At 37.2% G+C, this 12014-nt stretch overlaps 1 protein-coding gene across 2 annotated transcripts in view; it reads right to left on the reverse strand.

Moving 5' to 3' along the window:
- Positions 1-508: 508 nt before the first annotated feature.
- Positions 509-12014, reverse strand: part of LOC131060111 (endo-1,3;1,4-beta-D-glucanase) — a 76664-nt gene continuing 65158 nt past the window's right edge. For both annotated transcript variants that reach the window (XM_057993215.2, XM_057993214.2), the window contains one exon: positions 509-807. In XM_057993215.2, coding sequence (XP_057849198.1) covers positions 667-807 — 141 coding nt within the window. In that variant the 3' untranslated portion in view covers positions 509-666. The remainder of the gene's footprint in view (positions 808-12014) is intronic.

Consider the following 12014-nt stretch of genomic DNA (forward strand, 5'->3'; position numbering starts at 1 on the left):
ATTTCTATTTTTTGACATTTTATGCATGAAACACAATCTTTGAACATTTTGTTGTAATTTCTATATAATAAATGTAAGCACATTGACAATGAAAACAGTTAATTATTATTAATTATTTGTCAACTCTCATGAAATCTCAATGCAACTCTAATGTTATGTATTTAAGTTTTATAATGTATACAATGAATGCCTTATAAATTTTATTATATGAATATTTAAAATTTCCTATATTTTTACCATCGACCCTTATATTAAAGTTTAATAATGTATACAATGAATGCCTTATCAATTTTATCATATGAATATTTCAAATTTCCTATATTTTTACTATCGACCCTTATTGTCTCCTTCAAAAAATTACCCTGAAAAAATCCATCCCAAAAATGCATCCCCCATCCCTTTTGTTCTGTCCCCCCCAAAAAATGGTGTAACATAACATTTTACAAATCACGTATTATAAATCAACAAACAAGAAAAATATGCCAGAATTAACATATAAAGCACAATATTGGAAAGCTGTAGTGACTTCAATAGAAACAGTACAGATTGTCAGAGCTGCACCAGAATTGGGCATATATGTTTCATCAATGTAGAGTGGCCTTGCATCAGCATATACAAAGAAAATGAAATCTCAGTATTTGGGTTGATTGTAAATGCATTAGTTTCTCAAACCACATATTGCTTAAACCATTCCAACATCTTTTTATGTGCCACTTCAGCATTTGCTACAGCAGTTTCATCGGTCTCATCGTACCTTACAGTCCAGCCATGAGCAACTCCAGGATAGATATTCACAAAGCTATCAACCTGCAACAGAAAAAAGGATGTAAAGAGTCAACTAGATACATCATCTGTTAACAATTAAACAAGTTTCTCTTTAAAAAAAGTCAAAACATTGCAGGGGATATAAAAATCTCCCATTAAAAGGGATATATTGAATTATCCTTCAGGGGATCAAGTGGCTGAACGTAACTTTAGAAGCAAACTGGGGCATTGTGAGCTGTTATCATTTTTTAATCATGTGAACTACTTCATTCAGAAAGCTTCATACACGAACTCTCAGCGTGTTTAAATTTTCATGTTACTAAAGAATAACGTACAAGTGTACTCTACTATGTAAAAGCATTTTTTCATTACCACTTACCTGTATTCTTAACAGGCCCGAATGCCATCCTTAAAAACATCTTTGAAGTGCAAATTATATGTGATATCATATCATAATTTTTTGGTAGGGTACACTTCCCTATTGGCGTCATTAACTAAGAGCACATACAGCTCATATAAGATCAACGTTCCTCTTATGTTTCAAAAGCTTTTAAGACAGCCACAAAGGCTAAGCTGGTTATTTCCAATTACATTCCTGACAAAGAAATAAGCTTGCAATGGCCCTCCAATTGTCACTGACAGTTTCACCATCACGCTACAATTTGCACTCTTGAAGTCCAAGGAACCATCTGAATCATTGTGTTTTCTTTTATTTGTAGAACTGCATGTTACATTACATCATAACTAAACAAATACATCGTTCTGGCAATATTACAGGAAAAGTCTCTCCCTAGATTGACCGAAAAAACACACACATATCTAACACTTGACCCCAAGAGGAAATGACTCAACATCCTTCCAAATACATAAGCCAACTACTACGTGAAGAATCTCGACTCCCCTAATCTGAGACTGAATGATCCTCATAAGAAGTATCCTTGCACAGAAATCAAATAGTAATTAACCGAATTGTGTGGCATAAAAATTTGCAGCTTTCCCCAATTGTCCAAGTATACCCAAGATGAGGGCCTCACCAAAAAAGTGGAGATTGAATAGATAACAAAATTCACCTTGAAGCCAAGACCAAATGGTTTTGGCAGGAAGAAATCTCCAAGCACAAGAAACGTGACCAACAATTTCCTTTGCACCATTAGACCTGTATTAACAATATGTATCACCAATACTATGAAAAATCATCTTACTGTGAAACCTTGGTGGAGCAATAATCATCCCAAAACATTTTGCTTTAAGGTCGGTCAAATTTTTTAATAGATTGATCTAGTCCCCCCATCTCTTGTTCAATTGTGGAGCAAGTTCAAAGCGCATCTCACAAAATTATAGAGATTCTGCACTCCACAGTTGTTGAAGGTCTTTCTATTAATCTATATTCAATCTCTCCAATAACAACCTGACAGTTCGAGCTGCACTTGAAAACGAAAGTTTCCATGGATTATTGTATTAAGTTTTTGGTTAACAGATTTATCTGATCCTTTTAACATTTGGGCTCTGTTCATGTTATTCCCTCATACAGATCCGAGTTTGGTTCAATCATGGAAAATGTCATTTCCTTGAAACCTTGACATAGGCCAATTGAGAAATGACCTACTTTACTCACATGCAGATTTAATCTGAAAATGTGCTGCTAGAGAGAAAACAAGACATGAAAGGTTAAGTGTAAGCAGAAGTAACAGTCATTAACAGCAGTGTTACACAAATCTATTGCATATGAGTTATGACTGATGATAAAAAACATGAAGATGTATATCCATTTGTATAAAACTAAAACCAAATTATACAGTCTTTCATCACAACTGTTACTTTATAACTGCTATTAACTCCACAATTCTGTTCATGCAAACCAGCAGGGAATGAACCCTCTTGCAGCTGCCACTTCCAATATAGTATCCATGTAAGATATAGGGTATGGGTCTTTCTTTGTAACTACATCAAGACTCAACCCTTTTAAAATCCCTACATGCTCTCAATTTATACATGTTTTTCTTTGGTGCAATAACAACCAGTGATAGCTATTGTTGCTGAGATATTGCAGCCACCAATTGGAATGGCGAGCTGCATCTAATACCAATGCTGCACATAAAGCACAACAATGGGAAGTCCTGCAAATGATGTGACTCAAGACTCAGGATGATCTCTGCAATTAAAAGGTCAGTTCCTTGTTAAATTTTCAATGAACTCTTACTTGTTGCTTGAAAGGGGAAAAAGAAAGAGGAGACCATGAAAACAAAATCTTAACCTAGAGGGGCATTGTGCCAAGACAAGGAGACTTTTCATGCCACAGGGATTATAACACGAGATCTAATAATCCACAGGAACAAGGCAACACATTTGCAGGAATGAGAGGCAAGAATGGAAGTATGTGCAGTCATTACCATGCAAAAGGTCAGGAACTGCTCACAAGACATCGACAGGTCCAATACACATAAATCAAGGCTACCTGAATGCAAGTGGAAAGGAAGAAAGGAGAAGACTTCCAAGCAAAGCAAATGAACACATAAAACAACAATATCTCAATCACCAAAGTGAACACACTTAACTGCAACATAAGAGGTGAAGGAAAGTTACACATTTGTATTAACTATTAGAAGTTAAAGAATAAGAGAGATACAATATACCCTCAAGCTCAAGCTTGCAAAATGTTAAGTATTCCCTCCAAAATTTCCTCTAGTCCCCCTTTCAATTCATAAGAGCTCATTACATCAGTGTTCTTCAAGGATGCATCCCTGGTGGTTTTATACAACACCAAGCGTGTTGCGAGGTTGGCCTCCTATTGCTCAAATTAATGTGGTGGGCCTTGTTGCCTGTTTGGCATGAGCTTATGGTTGTGTGGTCTCATTAGTCCACATCATCAGTTAGTGGCAACAATATTTTCCATTTGTCCTCTGGACTAATTAGCAAATCGTCAAGCAAGGTCGCATGTATTTTTCTACATGCCTAGCAATCAATGATCTTTGTTATTGTGTGAATCATGGTGGTGGTAGTTTGAGATGTGTCTAGGCCCATGTAGCACCATAGGTCTATTTGGGTGGCATAGTATTCTTGGTGGGAAGACAAAGGTAGTGGATGGTATATGCATTCGCATGCTTCATTGGAGTCATTGATCTTGTTCAAATGACTTGTAGAAGCCAAAGGGAAAACTCAATTGTAGAGCATTGTAAATGTCTACTTACAATCCAGTTGGATCCAATCAACAATCCACAATATTTCAAAGCCATTTTCTAGCTCAATGGTATTGCAAAAGGAAATTAGGTGCCTGCCATGAGTAGTAAGTAAGCAACATTTATTCATTTTAGTGATGTGTTTCTCTGAGGATGTGTGCCATGGTTTTTGAATGCTGGTTTGAGTGCCAAATCAGATTTGAAAATCAAATTTCTTACCAACGCATTCAGTGCTCAAAAACTCTTTTGCAAGCCTTGGTACAAGTTGACATTCTGTTGATGAACATGGATGGTTTATGTAAAAGATCTGGAATGGGAGGGATGAAGCCATAAGCCAGGAATAATGAATCACTCACTGAGAAGAAAGGAGTGATTTTCTGGATTTCTCCACAAGGATCTGATATGGCTCTTTCACTTGTATAACAAAATAAAATCTAAAGATTTGTCCTTTGTTGGTGGATATTTTGATGCGTGAGAGAGATTGTTCCTATAATTTAATAGGAAATGCCATCAAATAAATCTAGAGTGGTGGCATGTGTAATAGTCATACAACACAATCTATTGTTGCAGGATTTGGTGCTGGTCACTGTTGGTGTTGGAAATAAGCCACACCCGGACCGACGATGGACTGGTCCACGAGGGACCAGTAGCTCAGTGGTAGAGCACTCCAGCAGCGTATGGAAGGTCCTAGGTTCGAGTCCTAGCTGGTCCATGTCTCAACATGGTATCAGAGCCAGGTCCAGGCTAGGAGCCCCAAGCACACGAGAGGTGTGGCTTAAGGGGGGGTGTTGGTGTTGGAAATAAGCCACACCCGGACCGACGATGGACTGGTCCAAGAGGGACCAGTAGCTCAGTGGTAGAGCACTCCAGCAGCATATGGAAGGTCCTAGGTTCGAGTCCTAGCTGGTCCATGTCTCAACAGTCACAACATTGATTGTAGTGTTCATTTCTGCCACTCTCTCTTTTATTTCTTTCTTCTTATAGGATATAAATGTAATGCAGTGCTGCTTCAATTTTTTAAGAAAATGGCATGTGGGAACATGTTTACAAGGATGGCAATGTTTTTCAAAATTTTAAGGACAAAAGGGTGATGGTGAGGGATGACTATATATAATATGTATTTCTAACTTAAATTTGTAGAAATACTCTTCGAAAACATGCATATTATTGAATATAGGAAACGCATGACTGATTTCCTTAATATGTAGATCAAAATTATAGTTCAGTATTTCCTTAATATATAGATCAAAATTATAGTTCAGTATACATCATAGATCAAAAAAATGAGTTCAATACAGATAAGCTTGTTACATTGTAGTGAATTTTCAAAAGAAAAGAAAACAACATTTTTTAAATGGCTGACCTAGCTGTATAGACATTTATCTTCTTTACACTCAACTCCTCATATTTTATTGCCTTGTCTCTTTCAAAGTGATGGGCGGGTGCATCATCTACCCGTGCCACTCCCTCCTTGTACTCCTCATACTCCAAGGGGAAAGTATCACTGTCAGCACCTTGGTCACCTTCCTCGACTTTCCCAATTTGTCACATGTTGCATTCATGGTGGAAGACCTCATAGTCTTCCATTTTCCAATGGAATAGTCCATTCAGGGAATTTGTCTCATCTTCAGAATAGTCTTCAAGCTCAAGAACCCCTTCATCATTGGGTTCCATGCCTTTCCTTCCTCCATCTTACCTGACTGTCCATCTTTGGGCTCTAATTTAGAGGATGCCAAATCCTCGCTCACCGTTCGATGACGTACTCCCTCCCTTCACTCTCGATCGAGAGTGTGTTCCAATTCCTTATGATTTGCCTTGGCAAAAATCAACCATCCCCTCTCGAGGAGTGCATCATATGCCTTCTTCTGCAACGGGACAACTATGAAGTCCAAGAAAAATTGTTGTGTCCTATTAATTACTTTTTGCCATCAATGTTCCCAACAGCTTGATGCCATGTTGGTCAGCACCCACCAAGTGGAAGGTCGGTGGCTAGAGTGTTGGACTTCCAAAGCATTTCCAAGTTTCTTTCGGCAACACATTGACTCTCAAGCCTCTGTCAACAATGGTATTTCTCAACTTCTTCCTCATTATTTCCATCTCAATGATGGTCGGCTTCCTCCCAATGCTCACTATTAACAACATAGGATCAATGGCCTTGGTTACCTTCACGTGGTGGTTTCACTGACTGTTCCTCTTGTGACTTACATTGGTTTTGACCAACTATGTCATCACTGACTATATTAGTGATTGCCATTTTTAATTGTGGCATGGTTTGTACCTTTATAGGTATTGTTGTTTGTAACACTTGTCGTACTATATTCTTCTTAGGCTCTAACCGCAGTGGAGTTCTAGCGGCTTCATTGTAGCCTCTTCACTTATTCAACATTACTTGTTCCACATTGATTTTGACTTCTTGAAGTCTCTCCTTCAAACAGGGATCTAGGTTTATTGCCTTCTTTGTTTGTGACTTGGTGATCACCAGAATTTCCTCACTTGGTTCCTCCACAACCAGCATATTCACCCCTTTCTGCTTCAAGCAATCGATATCTTCATGATTCCAGAGTCAACACCACTTGCATAACAATCCCGAGTTATTTTGACCACTTTGGCATTCTCAAGAAAAGTGACCCCATTAATTGCACTTCCGACACTAAATCATTGGTTTCCCCTTCATGTCGTACTATATTCTACTTCTTGGGCCACTATTGTTATTGTAAAGGTTATTATTTCCTCGCCTGTTGCGGTATCCGCCAGGCGATGCATTGGAGTTGGCAGATGGTTGTGGTGGTGTGTTTGGTGGGGTTGATTGTTCCCTTGAGCAAAGAAAACTTGTGTGCTTGTTTTTAGGTTGTACGGGCATTCCTTGATGGAATGTTCCAGTACCTGACAAATGTCACAAAACAATTTTTTCGGACAAGTTTTTATGTGACCTTTTGCCTTTACAGTTGATGCACCATATTTCTTTGTTTTCTTTGGGATTCTCTTTCTTGACTTCCAATTCTTTCATCATGCGTAGTATATCCCGTCTCAAGGCTTGTACTGTCTTTGACTCACTGTCGCTACTACTATCCTTCATGCTCTCATTGTCGCTTGCTTTCTTCTTTCCTCGTGATGTTTTATTCACATTCTCAATGTCCCTTGCCCGATTGTAAGCATCATCGTATGAGGATGGAGGTACTACTTTCATTTTATTTTGCAATGAGGGAATTACTCCCACAATGAACCACTTCTTCAACCTGCTAGCTGTCTCCATCTTACCAAGCAACTCCTTGAGCCTACAATTATAAGCTTGTACTTTCGCATGCTCCCCTTGTTTGGTATTATAGATTTCAACAACAATTTCATTATCTTGTAGGAGTTTAAACTCTCCCTAGAACACCTTCTTCAGTGCTTCTGAAGATTCTATGGGTTCATCTTCTAGTTTTGAGAACCAATCAATGGCTATTCCCCGTAACATTGCAGGAAACACTCTTAACCAGTAATCTTTATCAATCTAATTGCTTTTCAACCAGGTGATTTCACGCATCTTACAGTGCCTTATGGGGTCCTCTGATCCACTCGTGAACTTAGGGAGTTTATACTTGTCAATATTTGGACTCGTCGAGGGAGTCACCATCATTCTCAGTTGGTATGTACCCTATTCCCAAGACCTGATTGGATTGTTTTTCTCTCGACTTTCAAGTGCTACACTTGCACTCACAGCCACGTGCGATCCCTCTACACGTCCACCTTCAACGTCCATTGCACCCCAGTTACCTTCCTCGTTTCTTGTTTCTCTCCTCCCCAAGGTCTTCAGCTCAATTCCCCCTATTCTCGATTCTTCTAATATGGACAAGTTCTCGATGTGGTGCAAATTATTCTCAAGTATTTCGACAACCTCATTCTCAAGGTTACCTCCTTCATCTTCTTCATCCCGTACATACTATAAGGATTGATTACTCTCCACGGACTATGTCTCAAAGTTTTCTTCATCCTCTTTGTCCAATACTGAATGTACAAACTGGTTGCCTAAATGGTCAACAAGGTCTTTGTCACAGAGTGATAGGTGTTTGGCAATCTCCTCCCACTAACTCCAAGTACGAAATGTTGTGCTTTCTTCATTGGATGTTTTCTGTCTCTCCCAACTACGGCTTCTACTAACACTTCTACTTTTACTTCTTTCCGAATAAACTGATCCCTCAATGATTCTCTAAAACCGTCATCATTGTTCACTTTGCTTTCTAAGTCTGAGAGATATTCTCATCAATGCCTCTCCCTTGTTTCGATTGCTTACAATATGTGTTTAGAATTTGTTTGGCCGCACAAGCATTAATTGCTAGAGGTACGACATCTGCTTGTATCGCGTTCTTCTTCCTCCCTCGAGTTCATCTCCTTGTATTGTTGTAGTATCTACTACTGACATTGCTCTTAGTCCCTTTTTTCCCAAATATCTCTAAGGGCAATAAAGTTGCGTGCCAACAACCTTGGTAGATTTCGGAGAAGATGGTCAACCTCGTTGTTCACTGTCAGGTTATCTCAAATGGTGCTCTTAGGGACCTCTCGCTAGAGAACCTCCCTTCCAACATACAAGTTGACAGATACTTCCCACAAGTATACTAGGTCTTGCATCAATTTGTCTTCTATCATATACTCTTCCTCTTCGGTTTCGGGTTCTTCAATCAATTGGCCCATAACATCGCCATACTGCCTATCTGTGAATTATATTTCCCAGCTCGTATCGATAAAGATGCCAAATGTTTATTCGAGTACAGAAATGTTACTTAACATATAGGGTAAATGAAAGGTAACTTAAGAACATGAAATATCTAAACATAGAATACCAAATACAATATAGTTTCGAAAAGGTCATTTATTCCAATATGCAATGTGTACATGACAATACTAACCGGTTCCCAACACACACAAAGCGAGCACGTAAATGGTAGCCTACAGTTAGTTAAGATTACCAACCATTGGGAACTATCAAGTAACAACTTCTTGTTGTGAACAAATAAACACCATCACATAACATAGCCGACTAATAACCACACAATTGACAATTCGGCTAACCAATATTTGTTTATAAACAACTTGGCATAATCTGCCAACTACAAGGATACAATGTTTCTTTATGGAAGATTATTTGAAGTTATTAAGATTGGATGATAATCCTTGCCTATGTTTGGTTGAAAACTGCAGATGGTCTCCACACCTTCTTTGACCATGGCTCGCATAAGAGGTGTTGGAATGAATATAAACAAATTTTATTTCATTTAGTATACTTTCTATTATTTATTTTTGGAGATGAAGCTGAATATGGAAGCTTTAAGATAGTATAATTGTATTTCTGATCTTTAATTTCATCCACAACTAGAAAAAAAATTGGGAAATATACAAAATGACTGTTATTTAAAATCAAAATAAATTACAAAATAACAAAAAACTGTGATAAGAGGATGGAGTTAACCAACTTAATCTAGGATTCAATTTAGTATTTTCATAATTATTCACTGTGTCATATCTAATATCTATATTAAATATGAAAGGAAGGATAGACAATATTTAAATCTGCTTTAAGGACTAAAATGGCTTAGCAGCTGTCTCAAAAGTGGAAAAGCGGAACAAAGAATGAACAAATGTCACACACAAACGGAATTCCTTTCATTTTGAGTAAAAATATCAAAGTGAGACTCTTGCCTACATATTGGATAGGAATGGTTCTTTTGCATATTAGGATTTCTAGGCCAATGTGTTCTTATATTTGTATTGAGATGAAGCTTCCTTACATCTAATTAATATTTGTACAGGATGTGTGCTATCTATTTGTAATTTGAATAGTATTCCCCATAACAAGAGTCTTAACTCTCAACAATAACTAGGGGTGTGTAATAGGACTATTCCTTGACTGTCCCTTCAGTTGTTGCTTTGTTTTATACATATCAAGGCTTTGCATATTGTATTTGCCATGATTCTGAATAGGTAACTATATAAAAAGTATTATTTTTGTGAGCCTTATGACAAATGTGAGGATTTGAATGAATCACTTTTTCTTTAGACTTAGCATATAACTCACTCGATGCATAGTTTTATCCTACCAATCCAATCTTATATTAGATAAAATATTAGCATATTTACGTAATACGGCTGGTTGCTGTTTGCTGTTTGCTGTTTGCTTAATAATGGGCAAATGATTATGCTTAAATTCATGGCTGGCTAGTATTTTGTACTATCGTTTTGTTTGTATTATCAAATTGCCATCTTATTTATAGCAACAGTGATATGGGTTTGAAGTCTTTTGCTCCTTGAACAACAAGCAAGCGAGAATTGGGACATGCCTTGGATTGGTCAAATATACATCTTGCTTGAAGGCTTCATGCTTTTGACATATGAATTATGCTACACAGTTTATGTCCCCAAGTGGAAACTTTGAGTTTCATATGTAACTATGTTGTAAATGCCTATTCAAATAGCTGACCTTTCAAGATCAATGATAAGTTATGTGTTTATATAAACATCGTATAAGACTGCCATGTGATCAAACTGCTGCTTTGGGTAAGCTAGTGAGCTGCATTGCAGATAAAACTGCACGTGTGTATGAATTTCATGAAAAAAAAAATCTGGGTTTTAGTCTTTGCTCCTTTACCTTTCTGGAAAATATTAAAGTTTTCAATTTCGCCAAAGGACGTAAAAGTTACGACTATTTGAAAGCTGTCCTTTTTGGCTGCAATCTGCAAGTCGGAAACTTTTAGTTGATTTATAGATTGCAATCACATGAATTTAAATAATAAAAATCATTATTTATAGAGGTATTGTTATACATGAGCAAAAACTATTTAATAGGTTACAATCCTTTCAGGGGTTTTCGACCATGTTTATTGGGTAATAACCTGCAACAAATTAAGTCATGAGGAGGAAGTCACTTAATACTGAGTGGAGTCATGAAAGTGTGTTTAAGCAGTAAATTATCTTCATTCATGGACTAATTATTGTTAACGACTACTCTCTAATGGATTAATCAATGGATATTATCACTTTGAAAATATGTTACCTAAATTAAACATCATAAGAGTTGAATGTCAGTTACAAGCATTGTTTTTTGATGTTGTTTATCTATCCTATTGAATGTCAAGATATAATAATGAGATGATTGGGACATTTATGTTGTAAACACGGTTTATCATTGATCCACACCCATGAGTGCATTGCTTAGATTGAGTTACATTCTCTATTATGTAAATGTGTTCAATGGACAAATGCATTAGAGATGTGTTGCATGAGCATATAAGCATGCTAGTTTGACAGTGATTCATGTAGTAAACTAGATTCCATCATGCATGTTGCCACATACTACTAGATCCTTTGCGACGAATAGAGCTTCTCTAGTGGAGTAGCATAGGGAAGCTAATAGGATGGATATCACCTTGATGATGCTCTCTCTCTTTTGCTTCAGGTAATGAAGAAAGGAAACGGAGGAGGGTTTGTAATGCAACCATTAATGTATTTTCCTATCTATTGGTGTGTTTTTTAGGACAACTAAAACACAGAATAAAATACCAAGGTATTCTATCCTCTCTTGAACAAAGAAACCTCATATGCTGAATAATGTGATCAAATAAGGCAACTCCAAGGCTTACAATACGAACAATTGACTTTATATTCTGGATAGACTTAGTGTATCTAATGTGATATTGCTGGTAATCAGAAAGGGAATTAAGTTTTGATGGAACTTGGAACACTAAACTGATTTAGAAAAATAAAAGGCAAAAGGATGAAGGGTTGAGGAATCTGATCTAAACCCAAGGACAATGATTATGAAGGATGATGCTTTGATAGGATGGATTCCATGATCAAGCCTTGCTTTGCCATGACGAAACAACTACACAAAACTGATGCAATCTCCCAAGGATAACGAAGGACTTTCATACTGTAAGCATTCATTCAAATACCCAATACTAACGCAATTCAAGTGAACATCCACAATCAAACTAGTGCTTAATGAGGTTCAAACTAACCATGCATTGCAACTAGCAATCAACAAATTACAAATAGTATGTACCAGAATTCCATCAAGTATCATCACATTTCTCCATTATA

Source organism: Cryptomeria japonica, chromosome 3, assembly GCF_030272615.1.
Source record: "Cryptomeria japonica chromosome 3, Sugi_1.0, whole genome shotgun sequence".
NCBI classification, from domain to species: Eukaryota; Viridiplantae; Streptophyta; class Pinopsida; order Cupressales; family Cupressaceae; genus Cryptomeria; species Cryptomeria japonica.